At 35.9% G+C, this 27,557-nt stretch overlaps 1 protein-coding gene across 3 annotated transcripts in view; it reads left to right on the plus strand.

Annotated features, from left to right (window-relative positions):
• Positions 1-27,557, plus strand: part of LOC110448376 (neuron navigator 3-like) — a 479,162-nt gene that overhangs the window by 382,590 nt on the left and 69,015 nt on the right. For 2 of the 3 annotated variants that reach the window (XM_021494571.1, XM_021494573.1), the window contains 5 exons: positions 11,336-13,011; positions 17,088-17,156; positions 18,037-18,089; positions 20,423-20,446; positions 21,948-22,022. In XM_021494571.1, the coding sequence (XP_021350246.1) occupies positions 11,336-13,011; positions 17,088-17,156; positions 18,037-18,089; positions 20,423-20,446; positions 21,948-22,022 (1,897 nt within the window). The remainder of the gene's footprint in view (positions 1-11,335; positions 13,012-17,087; positions 17,157-18,036; positions 18,090-20,422; positions 20,447-21,947; positions 22,023-27,557) is intronic. The other variant, XM_021494572.1, reaches the window with a different exon arrangement.

Consider the following 27,557-nt stretch of genomic DNA (forward strand, 5'->3'; position numbering starts at 1 on the left):
GGGGGGCGGGCGGGCGGTACCTGTGTCCATGCTAACCCAATTCAGTGTCATGTCACCCTAGCAACCTGTTATCTGAATGGAATTTGATCAAACTTCGTGCAAATGTCAAAATTTGTCAGAGATGTTCAAAAATGAGGTAACCAAAGGTCAAGGCCAAAATCACTGTTACGATTTATAGAAATTTGTCACCTTTAATTCAATGGTCAAATATGATAATGTTGGCCTTATGAGTTGAAATTTCAGAATGCCAAGGTCAAGGTTTATTACTGTTTATAGAAAATTGTCAAATGATGAAATTAATTTTAAATGGCCATTTTGTTTTTAAAAAAGGCACTTTCATCTACCAATAAAAGTCACTGGTGAAGGTATGATCAGCTGTGGAGAACGTGTGTATGCTAAATGTGATGACATCTTGGCTATGCATTTCCAAGGTTACTTACAGTTCATGCCAGAAAAATCTTTCTGCATATCTTTTCCTTGTTTTTGTTTTTGTAATATCAGACCAACTCATTCTTCATAGCACGATTCCCTCTGGTTACCAATTGTATTACAAAGGAAGCAAGGTGGATCCAAATTCTCATTGATTTGTTGTGTTGATCACATTTGTCTATATTTCACAAAGTTCCAGTGTAGTGCTCAGAGGGCCCAACAACAAAGTACACCCAACCAATTCATGTTAGTCTGACATATTTATGGCGCTAGGAAGGATGGCACTAGTGTCTGTATTGTTGGCTTAGGGGTGAAACGGCTTTGGAAATTGGCTGACAATGATCTGTTGGTGTCTATATAGCTTTACATATGTCTGTTACTGGTGATTCAGGGAGACATTTCCTCTACTCAAGCATCACTGAACAGACAAATGGTACTCAGTCCCGTCATTTGGATGGGTAGATACCTTTTTTTTCTTAAATAAAACATTATATTGAGTTAAAAATTTCAGCGGCATAAAATATGTGCAAAACCATTTTGAATTCTTGAAATTGATAAGTTCAATTTTCAAAAAATTGATTGCTGTTTTAGGCAGGGCTATGCTGAGATGATTTGTAGTGTAAAAATATGATTCCACTGACCATGATTTTGATTTTATGATTCTGGAATTTAGAAGTTGCGATTAGAAACAGTGTTTTGGTGAGAAAACATTATTGGTCGTACGTGATAAAGCTTGGGAAATAACGATCGTGACATGTTAATTTGTCAGGAAGTAAAACTAAGTGTAGTTATAATTATACATATATTTCCTTCAGCAGGTGTGTAGTGGAGCGTTGAAGTGGCAGACTCGGTAAAGAGGTTGTCTGGGTCGCCATAATGTTTACATACAGTTGCATTATGACCTGTAGCCATTGAACTGATCTGAACAAGTCCTATATAATTTATCAAAGGTCAATGACTGTGTAGTATGTGGCCATTTACATGGAGAAACTTTACTTGTTTTCAAGAAAACCTGTATAGAGAGACATCCTGCCCTTCTTGGTATCTAGAAACATTTCTAGTCCCAAGCTTCACAAATAGTCCTTCAGGAAGTTCCTAACTTGAAATGCATATCTAGAGTAAAGACATAATCCAAATTTGTGGAATTTTTCTAACTCTGGCGTTATGTATTCAAGTGAAAAATCTTTACTTTATCTTCACAAGTGTGTTGTAGGTCAATAACGGTGTGCTAGTTTACATTTTGTTTGCTTTGTTTCTCTTTGTGCAAAAATATAAAATATTTGCATTATTTCTTGAACTTGTTCTCTAACTGTTGAACATTAATCACAGACGGAAAACTACTTAAAGATGAATTTGAAGTGCTGTACAGAACAAGTGTGAAAGATTTGAAATTTTCAGTTCAGCCATCTTTGATTTTTTTTTTTAATGTTAGACTGCATTTCCAAGGACATCTGTGCACAGAGCTCCGTAAGATTGACACGTTTTTCCACGCATCTTGTATGGTATCGCTATCTTTATCGGCATCATGGGCAGTGTAATCACTGGATTAGTTTAACATCAAGAAAAATGATCTCCACTCTTTTGCGGGATCCTGCTAATTACCCAGTTCATCAAACGATGAAATTGTTCAAAAAGATGCCGGGCTGTAAATGTCGTCGGTCTTCTTTGATCGATTTGTAAAACGTCTCCTCCAGATCTTTGATGAAGCTGATGCATCATGGGAGATTTTCCTGCATCCTCCTACCTAGAATTGAAGCTTAACGTAGATGCCTGCATTTGTCAAGGGAAATTTTTGCCATTAAAAGTGTAAATATGATGTGGATAATATGTTCACTCTAAAATGGCATGGTTTTAAGCTGTTTTTGAGATGAAGTCATCAGATCTTAGAAAAGAGGAATAGTTTAGCAAATTCACTGGTTGAAAATGCTCAATTTTAGGGTCCAAAATCGGGAGTCTCCCTCAGGAGAGGTGGCAAATATGGATGGTGGGTGGGGGGAGGGTGTCAATAAGGTGTTCTTAATGCAGATGATTCAAAAAGCTGAAACTAAAGGGCATAAGTTCCACATCAAGAAATATAGATTCATGGTTACCAAGATATGGGACACAATGCATTGTTAAAACAGAGTTTTCCACTGGTCAGTGAATTTTAAAGTGTTTGTAAGCTTTGAAATGAAGGGGTGATAACTCCACAGACGAGGTAGTTTGAAAAACACAACTGTGAAAGTGAAGGTAGGTTAATCCACATCCTGTATAATTGGTCAAAGGTCACACTCCTACTTGACCACTTTTCTTGGGTCTGGGTTGGCATTATACCTATGTTAGGCTCTGCTCACTTTGTTTATATTTGAAATACATCTAAATATAGATTTAAGTGAACCCCGATGTGGAAAATAGTTTTTGTTCTATTCGTATCCTCTGTAGCAGCTGAATAATTCATATCTTGTCCGCAAAGTTTGATTTAGAAAGCTGAAGTTAAGGGAAAGTCTCTCAACATTTTCCATAAATTGAATTACAGCTTATTGGAGATTCGAGTCTATCAGGATTTGGGAAATGGGGTTTCGTTCAATTATGTGTCCTTTGTAGCAATCACAAATTTGTATCTGGTCAGGGAAGTTCGGAAGGATGTGATTAACTTCAAGGTAGAAAAAAACAGGCGTAGAATTTCACACAATCTAAATTTAATCTAGTCATTCTAAATATAAAGAACTACAAATGTGGATGGGAAGCTTTAAATCGACTCTGATCAGGGTCTTTACAAGGCTTGAGTAGCATGGAGTAGTAAGAGAAGAATTGTGTATTTTCGTGTTGTTGCGGGATTTCTTCGATTCCACATCTATCATTCTTTATCTGGTAGCGATACAACTTCTCTAAATTCATCACGAAGCAGACAGATCCTGCCTGCCAGTCGGAGTCAAACAGGCTCTTGATTTGAAAACGGAATTAAAGTGGAATCACTTACGCTGGATTTGATCACCATATTGAAATCTTAGCCAGCCGCTTGTGAGATAGGCTGGTGCTCAGCAATAGGACTTGTGTTGAAGTGCATTGTAAAGCAGTATATGGGGGGGGGGGTTTAAGTTTTTAGGGCTTAGTTCCTACAACACTCTTTTTTTCTGTATCGGCAATTAAATCTTCACACATAAAGTGTAATTCAAGCTTGAAACTGAATACTTTGTTTTCTGGAAATTGTTACAAAAATGAAAAATTTCCTTTATTTTATTTTGGATATCAACTCATTCACCGCTCAAGACACATTTGAACTCTTCCAATGCAAAGGTTGGAAAAGGTCTTCATGAAATTTCAGGGGTGAATGAGTTTATAAATGAATTTATTATGAATGAATTGTTAATAACAGTATTTTCCTTCAAATGTTTTAAAAAATACAAATGATCCCCTAAAGGACACATGTATGGTATTTCTAGGTAGGGACAATTAGCTTGAAGCATAATTAAGTCTATATATGATAAAAATGCTGGCTCTGACTTTGGCATATCTAAAGTGGAAAAGTGGATTTATTTGTCCTTTTATTATAAGAAAGGATTTTACATGGTATTTACACTAAACTGTTATTCTCCCATTATAAGCACATTGCATGTTTGTTCCTTAAGAACAGAAAACTGCTCAAACAGATCGGGGACAGATTGGAAAATCAACTTAGGAAGAAAAATGGTTTCTATATGCCTTCTAGACATCGTCAGAGATATGTCTTGGTCTAAATTGAACAGAAACAGTCCATTTGGAAGGGGGGGGAAATTATTAATAAATGTACGCTCAAAGACACACTGGTAAATTGCATTGGGGAAATGTCTACTTAGAGAGGGAGAGTGAGTCAGTCCGGAATTAACGAATAATATTCGCATTTACGGATCAAACTTAACCCTTTCACCACTGTAGACCATAATGGACTCATCAAGATTAATGCATGGTAGAGACTGTACAAAAGTTACATAGGGGTGAAAGGGTAAATTAAAGAAATTATCTTTTATATTTTATTGTTTGTCTAGGCTTGTGGACAGTTACATCTACAATGAGCTGTAATGGACATTCCGTGTCTGTATTTTATACACGTACCTGTGGGATCATTCTGATTGGTCAGATGCATGTGTGTACGCAAAGTTGTTCTTTCTTAGTGAGGCTCTTTAACTCATTCACCCCTGAAGACGCATTTGAACTCTTCCAATTCAAAGGTTGGAATAGTTCCTTATAAAACTTCAAGGGTTAATGAATTAATTTCTAGTTCAACGTTCTGAAATAACTACAGATCTTTTACAATCAATACACGGCAAGGTTTAAACTAAAATATAAAAATGTAACTACTCCCAGAGAGTTTTTTACGATTCTCTTAATTAGCAATATTAACAATGACAACATGTCTGAATTGTATGTTTAATACTTGGTTTTCTTATCAGGTCTGGTACAGTAAAATTGCACTCAGTACAACTCTCCTCATCTTGTGATAATACTTCAATAAAACCCTATTCAGATTTTATTCTCTGCTGGCCATAAAGTTCTATCAATATCCCATGGGAAATTTATGAACTTTTATGTACATTGTGTTTAAAAAGGGTTTTGAATGATGTTTATTTGAGGATCAATACATTTTTATGTTGGCAATGTGATTTTTATTTGTGGCACATTTATTAACTTTTGAACTAACCACAAAACGATAGCAGTTACCATAGCAACGATCTTTTATTTCGTTCCTCTAGATAATGCCGAATTGCAGGCCCCTGAAGCCTTTTCCTCTATAGCTTACAACTCATACTACAATATGCCCACATGTCCCAGCAGGGGAGGGTTCATTGTACTTCCTGGAACAGGAAGGGAGCATTCATTAATTCCAATCACACAGCTGGAGATTTACATATGTTTTACAAGAAACAGTTTGACCAAAGCTATTGATAGGTTCTCCTTGGGCCACCTGGCAAATATGATGATGGACTTTAGACAATATAATATCATTATCCGAGATCTAATCAAAGTTGTTCATAAGATGTCTTCTTAAATATACCCAGGCTTTATCTACAGTTGTTCTGTGTAAATCTTTGAACGATGATGTCATTTAAGAAATAATCAATGTATGTGTGTGTATTATGGTAGAATGCAGCCACATTTGATTATTTTCCATCATTTCAAGTACATACGCGCATGATCTATCATCCAATAATCCATGGTTATTAACCAATGAAAAGTGTTGTTACATCACAAACATAGTAGTATTTTTAGGTGTTATCATGGAACTGCAGTTTACCTTATGTTTTTTAGAAAACATTTATAACTTTGTATCAAATATCATAAATTACTTATATAAATATCTTTACCATAAATTTAAAGATAATGAGTTTTTTTTAATAAAATTGATGTATTCCTCACATATATGTGGTAGAGTTACGGGCTATATAAGGCAAACATAACCTATGAGTATAATTTACCTCCTATTTTTAAGAGCTACACTATATGCTATGACACATAAACAATATCTGTGGCTGACTGCTGGCATTAACTCATGAATAATGGAAAGGAAATATTTTTGTAAAATGGCAAACCACAGGATTGGAAGACTGTTGTTTATATGCAAACAAGATGGATGTCTTTGTCTTCGAGACCGTTATTATTTCCGTGTCTTACAAGTTAGAAGCTGTTATTATTTTCCTGATACATTATGGTTTTTATGTAAGCAGACTTCTTCTGTCTCTCTGTATAGAAAACCATGTAATTTTGAAGCATTGTTACATTTTTGTGATCATTTCAAGACAGGAAATCCTGAGCGGGAAGTTTTCGAAATTCTTTGTTTTGTTCTAGATATTTGTTCGGGTGATAGATGCCTTGTCCATATGTAAATTGCCGATGTTGTTTTGTGTCAGTCAGTGCTGTCTATAAATAGATACTATAGTTACAAATGGGTGAGCATTATGGGTAGTGACAGCATGAAATCATCACCGGTTAGTCATGTTCATCGATTACTCTATACACTCAGGTGGTTGGGGTTCAAATCAATTTCATTTTATAGAATTCTGTATCATAACCCAATCAACAGATATTCACACTAAACTTATACAAAGGATACAAATGAATCAAGAGAAATGATGGCAGAAAAACAAGATTTAACTGTTAATTGTGACAGTTTAACAAGGTTTTATGTATAAGGTGGCAAAGTATATCAAGGTTATACTGTTAATGGTCACAGTCAAACAAGATTTAACTGTTAATGGTAGCAGTATAACAAGGTTTAACTGTTAATGGTAACAGTATGACAAGGTTTAACTGTTAATGGAAGCAGTATAACAAGATTTAACTGTTAATGGTAGCAGTATAACAACGTTTTACTTATAATCTTAACAGAGTAACAAGGTTTTACTGTATAATGGTGACAGTATAACAAGGTTTAACTGTCGATGCTTACAGTATAACAAGGTTTTACTTTATAATCTTAACAGAGTAACAAGGTTTTACTGTATAATGATGGCAGTATAACAAGGTTTCATGTTATAATGATGACAGTATAACAAGGTTTATCTGTTATAATGGTGGCAGTATAACAAAGTTTTACTGTATAATGATGACTGTATAACAAAGTTTCACTGTATGATGATGACTGTATAACAAGGTTTTATTTGATAATGATGGCAGTATGGTTTTACTGTTAATGGTGACAGCTAAACAATGTTTTACTATATAATGGTGATAGCTAAACAAGGTTTTACTGTAAAATGTTTACAGCATAACAAAGTTTTACTGTATATGATGACAATATAACAAAGTTTTGTTTTATAATTGTGACAGTATAACGGTATTTCTGTGTTATGGTGGCAGTATAACAAAGTTTTGTTTTATAATTGTGACAGTATAACAGGGTATTTCTGTGTGATGGTGGCAGGGTAACAAAGAATATAAAGAAATTGTTTCAAAGACATGAAATACATTGAGCATTAGGTGAAGTATCGGGTGAAACATGGGGCATTATATTAGGTTTCACAAACATTTTCAAACAATCTGAAGTATTGATAATTCCATGTATACAAGAGATACAAATCATGCATTCTAGAAAGATAACCGTTGGTAGATAGCATTTATACAATGTTTGATGTGTCATACCTGAAGAAATGACACCTGATGAATGACACAATGATTCGAAATGTATTTACCCCTGGGCTAGGCATGCTACAGGGATGCCTGTTGGAGCATGTCTTATTCACAACTAGCCTTGAACTGGGGATATTTTCGCTGGAGGATGTTCCATGATTTGTAGTTGTTTCATTGTGTAACCCGTCACACTATCAAAGGGACATCAATTTTATTTAACCATGTAACAACATTGCTCCTACTTTTTTTTATTTTTACGTTCATCAGTCCTGGGCAGCAATGTAGAAGAGATACATGCTTGTCTATAAAATCGTGATAAATCTGAAATGTTAAAAGATTTATCTCTTTTTTTATATCTTACGATTGTTTGGTGACATTTCCAGGTTTAAAGGCCTCTGAGAAACATGGAAATGAATTGTGTTACATTATGTGAGCAGACGGCAAAACAAGGTTTCTGTCCTTATAATTTATAAGATAGAAGGCTCAAGATCTTAAGAAACCTTTTGAAAAAAAAAACCACGTAAACTTGGAAACAATTTAAAGTTATTGGTGAAGACAAGCTTTTTAGTGCAACGTGTGTTGTTCAGTGTTGATGTGAATGTTTTGAAATGTGTGCTCGTAATGTCAAGATTCGGTGTGTATTTGAAATTTCCAGAAGTTGACAAAAGTAAATTCTGACAGTGGAGAATGGTCGGAAAGAAGACACGAGAATTTGGAGTACTTGAAATGGCAATGAGACTAAATATGTGTCACTATACTGTGAAAAAGAATTGTTCTAACTCATTGCATTCAGGATTTAATTCACATTTTCAAGGAAGGTAATGTTCTAAATTTTAAAATAAATACGTTTTTAAATTACAGTGTTAAAGGAGTCATGCAAATTTCTGTTTGAAATATGCCACTATAGCTGTATTGCCAAACAGTTTCCATTGAAAATTTTCCAGTGAAATTGATGTAAAGTAAAAATCCATGAATTTTACATTCAATGATAATTTTCCTAATACGCAATGAATCACTCGCGTCCAGTGCTAGCTCATCTTTAGCTACCACGGCTACACAAAGTCACTAGCATATATGCACGATATTGAGCCATAAATTCCAACTTAATTTAATTGAAATTTCAGAATTGCTCACAAAAAACTTTTTAAATCAATATGTGTCACAGAAGAAATTTCAAATCTCGGCAGATGCATACTCTCCTCATAGTTCCTTCTTGGTGAAGCCATTACGATTTCTAGTTTGAAAGATTAGCTTTTTCACCCAAGATAACGTAAAATATGTCGTTGAAAATTGACTTTATGCATTCCGTGTGTAAATTCGGAACAAAACACATGACAAACTTTATTACCCCCATGAGTGAGTATCATTTTTCAGTGATGTCGCAGACAAACAGATATTGTCAGCTCGACAAAGTCACGGAATTTTAATATCACACGATCTCACAGATATGATGTGCTAAAAATTCATTCAATATGCAAAAATTATAGCTGTAGTGCATCGCATTTCTGAATTCCTGACAGAAAACCAAACCCTGCCAGATGTTTGACAGTCGAAGTGGCATTAGACATTCAAAATATAATCTAATTCCATTTTTTTTGGCAATTTTGTTTTTTTTAATTATCACTTATTATATTGTGTTCATATTTCATTTCTCGTTAAAATCCTGACACAAAGGGTTTGTTGGAATAAATATCTATGAAAATAATGATATTTTAATGAAAAATTCCATCATGTACATTTCCTGTTTTGAAATTTGCAATAGCAAGGTTTTAAGTGATGGAATTCATGAAAAATGTCTTTGTTTTTTTCTTAACATTTGTAAACCTTTATCAATTCCATTTAATGGGTGGGAGAAAATCTGAAAAGATTTATTCAAAGATTTGGATTAGTATGAAAAATAGGCACTATATTTAAAATACACCAATTGTTAGTCATATAAATGGATTGAAAAATTGGTTATGATAATCAAATTTAAAAAAATAAATAAAAAAAATTGAGGTCTAGAACTTTAAAAGCAAATTAATCCATTGCATGATTTATCCCCTCAGTCACCAGTAGACATTCTGACTACAAACTTTTCAGACTTGAAATACATATGTGAACATTTTTACTGTTTTATTTGTTTGTTTTGCATATCAGTAAATTGTTCACTTCAGAATTACACGTGGGGATACTGCCAGGCGTGTAGGTGACAACCTTGCTCCAGGACTCCTGGGAGAGTTCGGAGATTTGTGTTTTTGCTCTAAAACAATTCACACAAATCTAAATAGATACATGTTTACTATATTCATGCTTTTAAAATCATTAACTTTATGCCGTATTGAAATCCAGGGGTCTGCGTACGTTATTGCTTTTGTCATATGAAGGACATGATGTCGCAGGAGGAAAGTTAAAATGGCAGAAAACTGACATCACACATTTCTTAGAATCTCTCGAAGTTTATGTAATGTCTCTGAACATGTGAAGTTATTGATTTACAATCATAACTTTCTGAGGGGGGGCACATCATAGATTGATAGGGGGGATGACACATCTGTGCAGGTCAAGGTCAAGGTATATGGGGTGGGGGATTGCACCAGGAGAGACTACTATCACTGCTCTGTAGTTTTATGTATGAGACAAGACAAGGCCAGCTCTGTTTGTATACAGAGGATGTGAGGAGTTTCCATGTTTGGGATGTGTTGGCACTATGTTATGATAAGTTTAACAGAGGTGACCCAGTACGTTATCATCATTCCTGTTGGCATCACATCAGAAATGGGTCTCCAGCAGAGAAAAATGTATAAAAATCACGCCTGGTTTTACATTCACTTTCCCTATGGCCGTCTGCCACTAATGACCGGTTTCATACGTTTGGTGTTGGAGATAAATTGTTATATCGCTTTTCTGATAATTATCTTGAAAAAGCGATGAAATGATTATTTAAACTGTTCCATCATTAATTTAAACTGATTTCACTTCCTGATTATGTGGAGACTGCTATGGTGATACACATATTCATGCTTGTAGCTGTTGGTAAAATCGGAATGTCAAATTTATTAGAAGATTCAAAGTGTTCGTCTTCATTTTTATCCATCTTGGATAAAACATACACAAATTTTCCTTTTGAAGTACGGTATTTTCAAAACTATAAAAATGAATTAAAAACACATTGATTAAACGTACATCATTCCAGCTGACGCTATCTACAGGGACACATTAAATACGGGATGAAACTGGAGTTTTGGGGTATATTTTGTCGTGAAGCCCACTAAATTCAATTTTACATTCTGATGAAAAGAGAATATTTGTGTATAATGTGTGTAATTTTTTTAAAGTAAACACCATTTACTTACACGGCTCCTGAGGCTGAACAAACATTAAAACCACAGCCAATGGTATGATAGGACCAGGTTGCTAGGCAACACTTGTTGCTTCGCAACCGTTACCTTCTAAAGTAAACCAGTAATCCCATTATATGTTAATGAACAAACCATCATTGCGCTTTTGTAATGTTTTTAACATTGACTCATAGCCGCACTGAGGAAGTGTAATGAAACAGTTAGAAAGCAAACAATATTTTATCTATTATTACTCTAAATGTTGTCATGCTTCCAAAAGTAACATCTTTTCTTTCGTAACATGAGCTTATTTTGTTACTGTAAATACGACTGTCAGTGATTAATTGTTTCGAGCAATTGTTTCTTTTTGCAGAAATGCAGAATTCTTGGTTGTCACAGTAGCAAGTTTAATAAAAATTGGATTGGTGGTTTTTTTCTGGACAGTTGTGCAGATATGATTAGTTGTGGTAGTAATATGTTTTTCCTTCTTTCCTGTTTTGCAGTTTTGATGACAGCAGTTCTATCAGTAGCGGGGACATCAGTGATACGATTAATGAAATCAGTACGGACGAGGGAAACCTCACCGGAGGGTCATCACGCGACAGTGAACGCAACCCCTACGGGAGCCTCAAACGCACCCCGAAAGAATTGGGCAGGAATATCGCAAATGGCAACTTCCATGGCCAGTTCCCCACACAGAAACGTGCACCAAACTTGGGCACTAGTGCTTTCCTAGGAACTGATTACTCAAGTGATGCCAATCCAGTTTCCGGATGGCGGAAATACTCTCTACCTCAAACCAACCGCCTTCTGAGCAGCGACCCCGCTGACTACGCACACCTGTATAACGGCTACGACCACAGCCAGTGGCGGCCCAATCAGGGCAACGTGGGCCAGTTAAGGAAGTTATCTAACGCCAGTCAGCCCGAAATACACCATTACAGGGCACACAGTGCCGACGCAGCCGACAGCCACAGCGATAAGGGAGGCTACTCCAGTGCAGGGTTTCTCACAAAGAGGGACAGTGAAACTAATACTGATCAATCGCATCTCTTGGACTCAAGCATGCGGCGCATGCAGACACAGCGAGCTCACTCGGCAGGTGGGCAGGTTACCTATGGTTACCGGCGTCCGCTTAGCAACACGAGTACCTCCTCTGTGGGAAGTAACAAAAGTACTGGTTCTAATACAGGTAAAACATCGGCAGTAGGAAGTCGCCTGGCTAAACATGGCATGTTGGTGGAAGGTCAAACGAACGGTAAGTCAATGGATGTGAATGGGGGTAGCTCAATACCTCGTCCCGGAAGTGCGACCGGCATGAGGGCCACAACCCCAGGGGGAGGCAACTCCCGGACTGATATGGGGCCAGAGGCCTATAGTAGTGCTACCCTCGAACGCAAGAAGAAGGGGCTCAATGGAGCTCCAAAATCTACCAGCGCAGCGCAGACAGATCCAGGGGAATTGTACAAATCAAACACCCTGGGAAGGACAAAGAAGGTGTTCGGCAGCCGGAACAGTCTGAGCAAGACCCAGGCACAAGGTGAAAATGGTTCTCTGTGTAGTAGTACAATCATATCAAATCCACATGCAACTTATAGTAAGGCAGGGCCCCAGTCCCCGCAGAACGGGTCACACAATGGCACGTATGTGGCTATGGAGTATGGTAGTCCACGCAATTCCGGCGCAGGGCAGGGTGTCTGGCTCAAAACGCCAAATGGCACTATGGCCATGGGCATGTCAGAAACAGAGTCCATGGAATCTATATCGTCCCACGCTTCCAGTATACAGGCTCAGATCCAACAAGCACGGGCCTTAAGTGGTGCTAGTGCTCGCATCCTCGCACACCGCGACGGTCAGGGCACGCCTAATGGCCTGTCACGGTCCAATAGCCTCAAATCCAGCCAATCTGACTCTGTGTACGCCCAGCATTCGCAAATGTCGGAAGACATCACTCGCACAAACTCCTTCTCTCAACTTCCGAGCCCTCCCGCACCCTCCTCCCCAACACCAAGCAACTCTTCTCATTCATCGTCACGCTTTACATACCCCATGACTGCTGCGTACGGCAGCGGCAGCGCCTACCCGACAAACTCGGCCATGGTGAGGTCTAACACACAGTCCAGTCTGCCGTACGGAAGCCTTGCCTTGTCCAAGCTTAACAAGGAAGAGGACAGCAGTCGTGAGTGTTGTGTTTTTGTTAGTCACGTAGTCATGGCAACAAGTGCCAAAACCTGTCCAAAATTTTTCAAAAAACCATGAACGGTGTGCAATTTTAAAAGTAAATGCATCACACCTCAAAAGAACAGTTTTAGACCCAAAGTATGACAAAAACACAAGGTAGTCAGTTGTAAAACAATTTTTCACGATTTGGGGTCAGAACATGGCTTATCAGCTGATATTTTTGACGTGGGAAATGAAATTTTGTTTTATAACCATTGGTGTATACCTTTGCTTGTTCCCAGTCATCAGTCAGCATTTTCCATGCAGCAATCTCTAGTAAGTTTCTACTCTACCAATGGAAACACTTGAACTCATTCACCCCTGAAGACACATTTGAATTCTTCCATTTCAAAGGTTGAAGTAGTTCATTATGAAATTTCAGGGGTGAATGAGTTAAGGCTTTGAATAAAAAAAATTATCAAAATTTGATTGGCTGAGCTTGAACACTACTTCGAGATATGCATGAAAAGATGTTGATTCGTTGAAAACCTGGTTGCTTTAGCCGTTTCCAAAAATATTTCAAATGGTTGTGGTATTTAGAATTTCTCGGTTGGATTATGAAATCCAAACCAACTTGTTTTGGACAGGTTCCTTATCTATTGATGGTTGTGGAGAAATACTTTCCTATGCTTGTCTGCGTTGATATTGTAAATTGTAGATATTTTTGTCTCCTGTAATCACAAAACCCCTAATACCCACACTTGTTCAAAGCTTTCAACATTCAATTTCACATTGTGAGGCACCAACCAGACAAGAGTAGGAGGGTATTTAAGGTCTTTCCCCAACCAAACACTTGTAAAGCATGGAATAGTTTTTTGAGATTTAAAAAAAAATGATGTGAATGAGCTAAAAGATTTGAGAGATAATACCAGAAAATATGCAGAATACGAACTTGAAAAAAAATTATGTAACAAAAGCTATTCCATGTTTTGAATTTTGTATATTTTCTGTTGATTACAATTTATATAGAAACTGTTTTAATGTTAAAGACTCTTTATGTAGATATATTATTCTGATGTGTTTTTTAGAAACTTTCTAAATATTGATAGTAAAAAAAAAAAAATGAAAACTATTCAACATTTTCTTGAATAATTGCCATAGGACAAATTTAAAAAAAGAAAGATTTTAAATATCAAATATCTTAGGAGAGGTATAATTTGGAACTCATTTTTAAACCTCCTCCTACATATTTCTCTATGGCAATTGAACAGGAAAATATTGAAACATACATTTGTTATTATTTTATGCAATTTATAAAAAACTTTTCTACTGATTTCTTCTTGTAGATATCCAATGTTTCTGTTTTGTTATTGTAGTACATGTACTTAATCCTCCAACCTCTGTTCAGCCATCTTTCCATGTATCTGGAGTTTTCTTTCCGTTTTATCTCATTGGTATTGTTACGTATACTGCTTGCTGTACCATTCTATTTTTAGTAACAGCGACCCTTATACCAACCAATATAGACTCTGCAAATGCTCACCTTTGTACTGCTGAGAAACAATGCTGAAAATGATATCTTTCATTTCATTTGCTCTCAGGCTGAGACCAACATCAACCTCTTGGATAAACTGCCAAAATGTTGTTTCCCCCCCACGTTTTTCTGTATTCGTAATGGATATACTACTTTGATGTCTGCAAAACCATTGCAGTATAAAGATATGTTTTCCTTTCAACAAAACTAGATATATTTTCTGTTGTCGTTTCTCATAGACTCATCTTTACGTTTTGCTGCATTTTTTCCCCTTCACTTCTACATAATTACCTCCCTTCCCATTGCATTTAGTTCACATAATCAATCATGTGCCACCACCCCCGGGGTCAAGGGTCACTGGTAGTCTAGGTCAATTCAATGTTTGGTCTAGGTGCAATACTTGCTTTCTATCCTATTTTCTGTCCGCACATCACATCTTATAAGTTCCTTGATGTAATTCAACTATTTATCGTGATCATGCTTTCATCACTTGATTTAATTTCTTGAAAAAAATTCTTTCGAAAGTTTTTTCCATGATGAGAGATATATGGGTTGGATCTGGCAGCAGGGGAAAAGGGGACTAAAGCACTGTAGTAACACATTTTAAGGATTTATCCGTTTAATGGTTATTTTAAATGATTTATCTGATATTTCATAAAGCACCTGTGTCTGAGATTCAGAAACTGGTGGTTTAACGGCGGAAGTACAGTGTGGTAGCTGTCAGCAGCTGAAACGAGGATACGAGTGCCAACAAAAAGTGTTGGGGATGTTTTCAAAGAAACCTTGTGTGTAGTACCTGGCCAAAGCACAATCGTACATGGCCTAGTCTTTGAAAAGATTGTGTCAAATTAATTCTAATTTTGTTCATTTAGGAAACTGATTTTTAGGACAGTTTTCAGAACTATTTTGATTTCGCGCAATTTGTTTGATCAATTTTTATGGTTCAATCATTATTGTGTTTGTTTCTGAAAATGGCAGTAAGGATCCTAGAGAAAAAAATACAGAATCATGAAAAAAATCACAAACAAATATTTAACTACAAGGGAGGTAACCTTGTACTGTTTTTGATGAAATCTATTTGATCATAATTTGGAGAAAATTCAAAACATTTTTTTAAAGTTTTTAAATATTTTGAATTCTTGAGTTACCTTCCTTTACAGTCTGAAATGGCTTCTGAAACCAAATTTTTAGATAAATGTCTTTTTTCGTCAGTTAATTAATATGTATATATTCTACTTCATGTAGCTCTATTATAAAATGTTTGTATATAATGCTCAACTACTTTGCATGATGTTCTATCAAAGTTACATGATCAATTTATTCATTCATTCATCATTCATTCATTCATTCATGCATTCATTCAAACCAACGAGTTACACTTATTTTATAGTAGTGAAATAGCATTGCTGTAGTCTAGCATCGAACAGTTACAACATACTCTATAGAAATTTATTCGGGATGTTTCTCAGAAAATATGACACAAAATTAGTTATTAGTGCATTTCGAAGGTCCATCATTTTGAAGTACCATAGAATAACAAAAATGTCTGTCTGTATGCGAAGTCAAATCACAATGTTTTGAAAAAAAGTATGCTTGTCATATTAATTGGTATAGAATCTGACAGCAGAAGAACTTTTTCTACACAACCAATCGAATAAATGTGTGAAGCTTACGAATAAATACAAGCCAAACATTGACATCATGATGAAATGTCGTACTTAATCACAATGAAAAACGGAGAAGAATAATCAATAGCCATTTTACGTTCGTATCTTTCTCGGTCGTGAAAAACCCATTATGAAAAGGTGATGGTGAATAAGTCCAGACTGCTTTAATTTGAATCGATACGCGAATGAAATTTTTATATTTTTTTTACCTCACAATGTAAAGGTGTTTCAGTATTTTGTTTGTATTGACTTTCGAAAGGGATGCTATTTCCTGGGTACCTATCTGAAGCTATCTGTTTACCGTTTTGTCTGAACTGGTCTTGTGTGTGTAACCCTTTTCATGATTTCCATTCATCTATCACCATTTTCATGACCTCCTGTTTGTCTTTCATCGTCCTCATTATCTTTCATTCACCATCTTTGTGACTTCTGAGTCACAGTCTTTTCATTCCATCACCGTTGTCACGGGCCGTCTGCCATTTTGTGCTCTGCTGTTTGTCCTTGTCTTGAGAAATAACAGATATTTTAAGGTGTTATTACTTGATTTTGTTGGGATGTTTTCCAATCTTTCGCTTCAATTTCGAAAGATTTTCAATCATTTTTGTATCAAAGCTAAAAATGTTAAAATATTTCTCCAGGGTTTCTACCGTGATAGATTTATCAAAATATAAATAGTTTGGTTTGAGATTTCTTTCTTAATTTTTGTTTGTAAGACATTTCCTTGCATTGTACATGTGCTGTAGTTAAGCAAGGCAGACAGATTGGGCCAATGTTTTACCTGGTGTAATGAATTCATATTGTACCTGGCCTTTTTGTACCTGGCTGTACTAATTAACGAGAAATAGAAGTGTAGTTGTTGTTCATGCATGTTTCTACTACTTGTTTCACTCACAGGTCTGACAAAATCCTCCACTTTGGACTATAGTTATTTCTCGGGCGACTATGATTATTCTTATTCCTCCGGTAAGTTGTAGTCATGGTGACAATACCGTAGGACGCCTAGCTAGCTGAGTTGATTGTTGTAACTGTGGTAGTCCGTCTGCTGCTGTGAATGCTGTTTAGACTTTTTAGAGATTGCCATGGTAACAAGACCTGTTGAAGTTGGCAGAAGGGAGACAACTCTAAAATATTTTTTGACAAAAAACACCTTAGTTGCAATGCAAGGGAGGTAAATCCTCTGTCACTCTGTTCTAACAAGTTTTTTTCCTTGTTTGCTGTATTTCTTTTTCTAACTGTAGATGTTTTCATTGATTAATAATAATGCTTGAGAATATATTCTTTTTTATTTGACAGGTGTTTCCAGAATTTTGTATTCAACATTTGTAGTTAAACGACACATTTATAGTGACACTGTAGACTTGTAGACTGCATATATGCATGTGTATGTTTGTGTGGTCGAGATTAAGTGTTGTCACATTACTGATTTACATAAGTACAAGAGATGTTTGCTGCAAGTTTCACTCGGAATGCATATCACAAATAAAAATGAAAAATGAAAAAAATTATATATCACAAATATGCATGACACTTGATTTCTATTTAAAGCTTCTCACTGTTTTTAAATTTCAACCAATTTAAACTTAAATTTGAATCAATTTTTTTACAGATTGACGAAAAATCTGTCAATTTTATAAATTTTGTTTATTCTTTATAAAAAGAAGCAAAATATCTATTCTAAATGTTCAGAAACAGTACATATTTCTGGGGATATTCTTCTGATATAATTTCCTGAGGTGAAATTTGCAGATTTTAAGAATTTTTCTTGTTAACCCGACATAATCTAACAGCCTCGCAGTGATGTATATTTGGATTTTGTTCTCATGTCGGCCATTATGTTTTACAGTACACGGTTCAAACCTGTCGCTGGTATCCAGTTCATCTTCCATATATTCCTCAGTAAGTTGTTGACTTGCACTTTCATCTTAATTTTCCAATATAAATGTATTAAGTTTCTTAATTTGAAGAGAGGAAGGCAAGATTGATTCACACTTCACTAGGAAATATATATACAATTCTTGATATTTTGATTTATGGATTTTTAGAATGTCAGTGCATTCATAGTATCATAAATGCATTGAATGTTTGTGGGGATTCGGTCTGTTATTACCATTAGAGATAGGGATACCCTGTAGTAATCATGGTGTCTGTCTGTCTGTCCATCCGTCCATCCACACTTTCATTCACAGAGATCGTCTCAGAATCCCCCCCCAAAAAGACTTGAAAGTTGACCTGGAGATAAGTAAATGTGCGATAGGGGTTAAAAAGTTTCTAAGGTCAAGGTCATTGTAACTAAAATAAGACCAGGGGTGGTGGGATATGGTGAGGCACATTGCAGGGCCCCTTACTGACCTGTTAGTGTTCTTGTTCTATTTGACTGTTACTATATACCAATACATAAACCATTGCAGTGAAAACTAAAGTAAATCTACATATTTACACAAAATGATGAATCCATTTTATATTCTTCAGCTTTACAACCAAATATGTCAGAAATAAGCTCATAAAAATATTTCAATCTTTTTATACAATCTTTTAGAAGCCTTCTATGATATGAACTTAAAAAAAAAAAAATCTAAACAAACTTGTAGATTTTTTTCTGCTAGTACCAATATGTTTTAACTACCGGTATTAAACTTGTACGATTAATAAGACACCTACTTTCCCGATTCATTCAGATCTCGTGAAAGGGGAGATAACTTTTGGAAGTTAACAGATGTGTAAGGTAATCTCCTACTGGTATCTTGAAGCAAATTTCAGTTGTGGCTCTAACCTCCGGCAATTGGTCTTTAAAATGTTCTCGTTTTTGTTTGTTTATGCGTTCACCTTAGCAACCTAAAAATAGCTTAATCTGGAAATCAAGCGTTATATTTTTAAAAGATTCTATTTACAGTTTTTGTTCAGGGTCTAAGGAATGTTTGAAGCAGATTGGTGTTTGAATTCCTCAGACTATATTTCAGAAATAAACAGGCCTGTAATGCTAGTTTTTCTGGCTCTGTTCGAGTATTAAAATACACATTTCACATAGTTTTCTGATTGTATCTAAATCGGCAGCTTTGTAAAGGAATCTGTACCAGTGTGGACTATAATTTGTCGGCTTCATGAAATTGTCATTATTTGTCGAAAAGTTGAGGAAGTGTTGACATTATTCCCAAATGGACTTAAAAGTAGACTTATTTCCCACTGTGTAACCACCTGGTAGGAAAGAAAAGAGGATGAAGTTGCATTTTGTTTTTAGAGATTTTTGAGCATATCGTACAAATATCTGGAAACAAAATTAGGAGGAATAAAAATTTGTGTATGTCAAAAGTAGCTATAGCACCCGGACTGTTTTTACTAAAAAGTGCTTTGTAACATTTGTACTGCCAACTAATGAGGATTTAGGGAAAAAATGTGTCGTCTGATATTCATTTTTATGCTTTTAGTCCATACTTGCCAACCTTTTGAAATTTTCATGGGGGAGATTCTGCGTGCTAAAAATTAAAAACATAAATAAAATGTGTACATTTTAGGGTCAAAAGAAATCTTCAGTATGATATATTTTAAGTTGGCCTTTCAGATGAAATTCTCAGATCTTTGAAAATAGGATTAGTTTAGTAACTGCACTGATTGGAAATGCTAAATATAAGGGCCCAAAACCGGGAGTCTCCCTCCTAAATAGGGAGGGTTGGCAAGCCTGGTTTTACTGTATAAGAAATAACTACCATATAAAAGAAACATTATCAACAGCCTTGGGTAGAAACACTTGTTAGGCGACTTAAATTTGGACACTGCAACATGAAAGTCCATAAAAAGATTTGTACTTCTGTTGTGCCCTGTTAAGCCTGCAGTAACCATTGTTTATAGGCCTCTTATCCTAGCCTGTGACCTCTGACCCTATGGAGGTTGTCGTTTATATCTGATAAGCTTACCGGTAACTGTTTCTATACATAACTTTGGTAAAACGTGTTATCGAATTTTTCAATTTAGAAACCTGTCAGCATTAAAATTCCATTGGTGAAACGGTTTTTTGACATTCTTCAATTGAGATTGTGCCAAATCCTGGAAAAGATTTTTTGGGTGAAAAAGATTTTGTATCAAGAGCGGTGCTGTGGAGAACTCATATGCTGGTTAGTCACCTGCTGACAATGTACCTTGGTGATTTTACCTGTTTGGAAAACTCGTTATATTGTTCAACAGGTGTGTGATTTATTTAATCTCGTGTTTAATGCTTGTATAATTTTTCTTTACAGAACGAAGAAAAACACAACCATGAGGTAAGTACATATGTAAGGGATGGGGTTGGGGATGCTGTTTTATTTAGAGTGAGTCGGGCTCGTGCAGAGGGCTTTGTTTAAGACATGCAGATGGGCTTAACAAAATTGGAACAATTTTATCATTTGATTAACTCATTCACCACCCGATATTTCATAATGAACTATTCCAACCTTTGAATTGGAAGAGTTCAAATGTGTCTTCAGGGGTAAATGAGTTCAAGGAATGTCTATTGACAAATTGACAAATAATTCATTATTTTAGTTCTAAAATAGATTATATATATGTATATTAAATTTTGGAGTCATTTCAAATAAAATCAAACAGTTTTGAAAAGAGGTGAGGAAAGATAAATTGAAACATTTGAAACATTGAAAAGTTTGAAAGAGTTTTGAATTTCTAAATATATTACAAGTGGATACTTAAAGCTATATTTTTAGTTTGACTAACCCATACTCGGATACTTCTTTTAGCTTTTTTTAGACATTTTTATCATATTTTTGTGGGGTTTTACAGAAAAAAACATAACTTATTTTTGGAATAGAAAAGAATGTTTTTCCACTGTTAGTCTTTGTAATACCGTGTATGAGATTTAAAATGATACCCAGGTTGGAAATGTACCTCAGTACCCCTGACTTGATGTCTGTAGCGCTGTCTGTTTCATGTCACATGTCACTGAAAACTGTAGTATATCACGTGTCCCATTTCCTCATTAAAGTATCCAGGAGTGCGAGGCATTTGTAATATTTCAAGGGAGAACTCATTGCTTGACATTGACATTACAAGGGAGAAGCGATTATTTGATTCAGATCTTGTTATTTTTGATCCAATGAAAGTTATCAAAACATGATACTGATAAGCACTGAAAATTTGGAATGAAAGTTTCAGGAAGGTCTCGAAGCTGTTTCTATTTATACAACAAATCTTATCTAGTCTGTCTAACAAGGCCAAGCTGTTTAGCGATCTGGTTCAGGAGCGACTACTGCATTACGTTCAGGAAAGTAATGTCTATTCCAGACGTGAACACTAAAAATTTGACATCTAACATGAAATATGCGAGATAATTTCCTGCCTGCCTGATTTTGGCTATTTTATCCATGTTGCACGTCCAAAGAATTATCGAAGTTCCAGACACTTTGTTGCGCAAAACTTTTTTTTATATTTGAAAAGTAAAATTCTCCTGATCAATCACTGAAGTTTTCGGGAAGCATGCCAGGAATGACATGTTGGTACACTGCAAACCTTGGTTAGAAAGTTCTGTGAATGCATCACAGAGTATGCGACTTATCTTATCATTTCCCTTACAAATAACTTGAAGTCTGATCTGTGTGGCTTTAAGCCCGCCATCCCGACAGCATTTGAAGACGGTGCCGAGTATATAATGACTGCTGTTTTATAGATAGAGAGCACAGGGATAAGGTGAAATTAAAAGAAGATTGTTGCAACGGTTGTGTGTCTTTTCCAGCTGTTATCCCCATCTTTTCATCTCTTCTTAATTTACAGATCCGAAAACTTCGACGCGAATTGGAGTCGGCCCAGGAAAAAGTTGTGACGTTATCGACGCAGTTGAGCACCAATGTGAGTGGGATTTGTATTATGGTCTTCGCCGTGTTTGTGTCATATTTACATGTAGATTTGGGTTTACTTTTGTATGTAAGGGAATTGTTTTAACATCTGTGTGTGTGTCCGGTCATTTGATCAACTTTGTGTGTATGAACGTTTTCCCTGCCTAGATGTCAAAGTCCAGATATTCTGATATCTCAACCCCGGAGGTAAGTGCACAGTACAGTCAAGAGATTAAATCTCCGTAAAAAAAATATATTGCAGACTGCTCAAACGAATCGGGTGGGATTAGACTGTTGGTTATTGTGATATGGCAGTGATCTCAATCTTTTCAGGTGTTGTCATGGCGATGGCAACTTTTGTGCCAGGATAGAATTGGATTTCACTTTTCTTGCTCGACAATAACCATATGACTCCTGCATACAACAGTGTAGATTAGTCCAGAGTTTGACGAGATGAATCGTTGACCGATCAAGAAGTGTATTGACATTAGGCTATAAACTTTAATTATCTTTCAAACTTTTTCTTGATATTATGCCATTGTTTTGCTTGTTTGATTTATGATCAGAACAGTTCAAGAACTAATTTTTAATGTCGTAGGAGGGAAAAAAATTGCGTGTAAACTAAAGTTTTAAAAATTATGAAATTTGTAAGATCAAGATAATGTTTTATTCTATGTAACTCTAGTTGCGATGCTAAAAATTCAATTGAAACATCCTGGTGACTCTAATTTTAAAGTTCACCCGTCTGGAAAACCACTGCTAACTCTATATTTAGACATTGGCGTTAATTGAACACACTTGCCTGTCTGTATGGTGAACTGATACAGGCTAATTCAGTGGCATGGTTACTGGGAGAGATGACTATCTCAAAAATCTCTCACATTTTGAAGAGTCGGTTGCTATGGAAACCAATTACAAATCAGATCACTTGGTTTAGAGATTAAATTCTTTCAGAAAAAAGTTTTTAAAAAGTTGTCTATTTTCTTTTTACCTCGGATGAAGAAAAATAGTTTTATATGTAATGGAACTTGTTATTTTCCCGTGAATATTTTTTTCTTTTAAAGCATCTCCCAGTGTTGTGATGAAGATTTGGAGGTGTGTCGGTATAATGGGGGATGTTTTCACTCTGATAAGATGTACTGCGTGTTAAAATTTCACGAGAAAAAGGAAAAAAAAAACTGTTTGATACTTTAGACTAGCTCTTCCTGTTGATAAGGTTTCTAAATTTAGTCTCTTGATGTCCACAGTCATAATACTATGTTATCAGACCTGGTTTTGGAGGGGGTAGGGGTGGGGGAGATGTTTTGGGATGGGAGTGGGGAAGGGGGGGGGGAGGAGATGTTTTTGATTATCAGTTTTTGTATATCCTGTTGGATTTGTTTATGTGTTGAACAGATTTTCGTAGGGGATGTTTTCATTAGTTGCTGTGCATAAAATGTTCAGCTCTTCTGAGGAATACATTTACTCAGAGTTACTTCCCTTTGTCCATAAAGTTATCTGTCATTGCTGACGAGTTGCTCTGCCTTGTGTATTGTTTACGTCAGGTCAGGTGAAAAAGTCTGACTAGAAAGGTTTTCAATTAATTTCTTTGTTAAGATCACCGGCTGCCAAGTCTTGCTGATTTTAGTTGTCTGATAACATAGTTCACTTGCACCTTCAACATTTTTTTCAAAAGTGGCAGGGGAATGAGAGACATCTCTCTTAGAGACATTTCCAGAGATGGTAACTGTGTATTACGGGTTTGATTGCTCCAAAAAGAAAAGTACAAGTGGAATAGCACATGTTTTGTACCAATACCAGCTCCTTGTTAACTCATTCACCCCTAAATGTTTAAACTGGACTTGCCCAGTCTTTGATATATGAAGGTTCAAATGTGACTAAGAGGGGTGAATGAGTTAAATACTAATGAAACAAGTGTTCATAGATCTTGTAATTGACTCTGTTGTAATAAAATGTGTGATGGGAATTAGGCCAGTACACTCATCTGACCTCTTGACCTTTTGTCTGAGGTCATCTGCATTGATACATTAGGATCCTCTGCACTCGGCCCTGTGGGCCAACACGAGTGTTTGATATATGTTTGAATAACTTGTCTCCTAATTTTTGAATGTAAAATAACTAAAGTTCATATATACCAGGGGGGGGGGGTGGATAAGATGCGACATAAATTACGAAGATTGGGAATTGGGAGGAAGGAATAATGTTTCTTGTCGCTTTCCAAGTCATTTAATTCATGTACTCCTGCCTCGCTCAGGTCACGTTGGTTCCCATTACGCCAACCCATTATGGAACATAATGTTTCCGAATTTGAATCCAAAATGAATCTCGAGACTTTGATAAGCATTCAAATTCTTCCATGAGAGATAGCAATTAATCTCCATGTAATCTTTTATAGCTAGTACTTGAGGTAGAAAACCAGCAAGCTGCCATCTATTTGATGTGCTTCTGACGGATTCATCTGATCATATTTTGGCAGCTTACCTGATTTTTATGTATTTTTCGCATCTAAACTATTCAGTGCTTCTGCTGTGTGAAAAGGTGTTACTATGGTTACGAGAGGGAGAAGTTAGATCTGTGATTTTTGGTACAAATCAGCACCGCAGGCCGTATTCTTTATCGTTCATCGGCAAACACGAAAATAACATTATCAGCGAACTTTTTTCTCATTTTTGATTTTTTTCCGTTTAATATTTCATAGTTGAGTCATTTCACAATTGACCCAGTTTTAAAATGCATATATAAATATAAATATACCAATAATCTAATTCATTTGAGTAACTTGTATAGTAAAAGTATATTAAAAAGAGTTTTATAAACCATCTAATAATACAGGATCTTTTGTTGACTCTATTGAGATTAAATGCGATGGCTATACGAACGGAAAACAAAAGAAATTAATCCATTTAGGATTTTTGAAAATTTTGCCTGCATTCATAAAACAACAAACAAATTCAGGATTCTGTGTAAAAGCTAATGTAAGTGAGAATATCTTTTTAAGATTTTACAAGGTGTTTGTCGAGTTGCTTAGCCTTACCTTGTAGCTAAATGCCATTCCCATGTTTTGTGTTATATCTTAGCCTTACCTTGTAGCTAAATGCCATTCCCATGTTTTGTGTTATATCTTAGCCTTACCTTGTAGCTAAATGCCATTCCCATGTTTTGTGTTATATCTTAGCCTTACCTTGTAGCTAAATGCCATTCCCATGTTTTGTGTTATATCTTAGCCTTACCTTGTAGCTAAATGCCATTCCCATGTTTTGTGTTATATCTTAGCCTTACCTTGTAGCTAAATGCCATTCCCATGTTTTGTGTTATATCTTCGATTCTATTGCAAGATCTTGGCAAGTTATAAAATAGTCTTAACACATAAATTAAGTTTTAGCATGAGAATCTGTTTAATAAAAAAATCTTTATTGCCATCAATGCAGATGATTATCAATATCAATTATGAAATCTATCCAACTAATATGATTGGGGGGGGGGGGGGGGGTAAAGTAGTGACCGAGGTTTAAAATTTAGAGAAATTCTTATCTGATGTCAGCATTTGTGTCCGAGAAAATAGAAATGTGGTAAATATTTGTATATGGAAAAAATGCAAAAATGTTATAATTATGGTGTAAAATAAATGAATGAGATGAATTTAACAATCTTTATGAATGTGATGGGAGGAAATACATTCCCTGTAATGTGGGTCACAGCAACTGCGGAAATGACGGATATGGAGAAGAAGATTTTCTGTTGATAACGAAATCTTTTATCCTTCCATCCCAGCGGTGTTCCATCTTGTACTAGGGTACTAAAGTCAGAACAGAAACATCCTTTTTACTCTGTAATACATTTAGGATGAAGGATGCTGTTGGGGGGTGGGAGGGGGAGATAACTTCAATAGTACTTGGACATTGGGTTACCGTGGTGAGCGACATCAGTTACCGGGGAGAACTAAATATAACGTTTTTAAGAGGTCAAACACTGTAGTGGCCTGTACCTAACCCAGTGTTGAAGTATCTTAAACTCCAGAATTTTTATCTGATGTAAATCAGCCTGGCACATTTTATCTCTAGGAACAAACTCCTGCTACAGAGAAGGAGCTTGAGCTCCCCGTCCAATAACACTATATTATCGCCAAAAGTTGGCAAAAAAAATTTACTTGTCTGCCATATCAAATCCCTCTTTTGAAGCTGGCAAAACATGGCCTGGCACTCATTACCACAAATCACTGGTCACTGATGAAAATCTGTCGGCATTTTGAAATTTTACATTCGCTTCGGAACACCAGTGAATCTTGTGTGTAAAAGAACAGTGTTGCTTTTGAAAATATTGTTTGAAGGCGAAAACCGCCCATCTTGAGATAGGTGCATAAGTAACTTAACACTGCGATCGTATAGAATTCTGTGGTTCAGACTGATATCTGAATAGTACAGCGAACAATTGATATTTCACATTGACCATCATTTTGGTCCACATTCTTTTGAATTCCGAGGACTTGTAAAAGAATATTTTGGACGAAATTTCAGGGGTGGCGTTACCTTTTTGGAAAAAAATATATTCTGGAAGAATTTTAGTGACATAATGATGGATAAAGGAATGGATAGTCGTTGTAAATCTATGTACGATGAGTGGAAGCAGACGACAGTTGATGACGACTACTACCCATACCACCCCTACAATAAGGCAAGTTATGGCACGGCATCTGTCACCATGCATAGTGTACAGCGCCCTCATAAGCAATTCTTGAGTGATAATGTTTCTAATCTTTCTTGCGACCCACATGTGTCCTCTTAAACGCCACAAAACAGTAAGATAAGGCATCTGTTATAAAGCAGATCTGTACAGAATTATAACATTCACTTTTGAAGTTGCACTTCTGTCAAGAAGTTGCAGACGACTTGCAGATTTGGAAGTTGATAACAATAAGACTTTTTACAAGTTGCAGAAGACACTGTAAAGCAATTTTTGAGCATCACAAGTAGCGAGACATTAGTCCGATTCTCAGGCATGTGCATCGTCTTTGTTTTAGTTTAGATTTTGTTTTTGTTATTTTTTTTCTATTTATCTATGTTTACATATTTTGACCACCAGTACAGTTCGAGATAATGATTTCTCCTTGGTGATTGACAATTAAACTAACCGCTCCTTGCTGTTTCCTGTCAGACCACCCTGGTCATTCACAGCTCTAGCCCAGAGGTAATGGCTAGTTTGCAGTGATGAATGTTGGCCTGGTGGTCTATGATTTATCTCATCGGTCAGTGGACTGGTTGGTGAGAATGACCAGTAGGAATGTTGACTTGACTCGGGTAAATCTCAAACTGTCTTTCTGAAATATAAAGGAAAGATTGATCAGAAGTGCTTTCTTTATAAATATTTTTTTTGTAGAGTGAAACTCTTTACACCACAATCTCATATTGCCACAAGAAGCATAGACTAGATTGGCTTTTTTCCTGCAAACTGAAATACCAGCTAAATTTATCTTAAAACAGAAAATTTCCGAACAGAAATTATTCTAGAAATATTTTCAAAATAAAGGTCGAACTGGAGATGCAGACTTAAG

This window comes from Mizuhopecten yessoensis, unplaced genomic scaffold (genome assembly GCF_002113885.1).
Source record: "Mizuhopecten yessoensis strain PY_sf001 unplaced genomic scaffold, ASM211388v2 scaffold4025, whole genome shotgun sequence".
Taxonomy (NCBI): domain Eukaryota; kingdom Metazoa; phylum Mollusca; class Bivalvia; order Pectinida; family Pectinidae; genus Mizuhopecten; species Mizuhopecten yessoensis.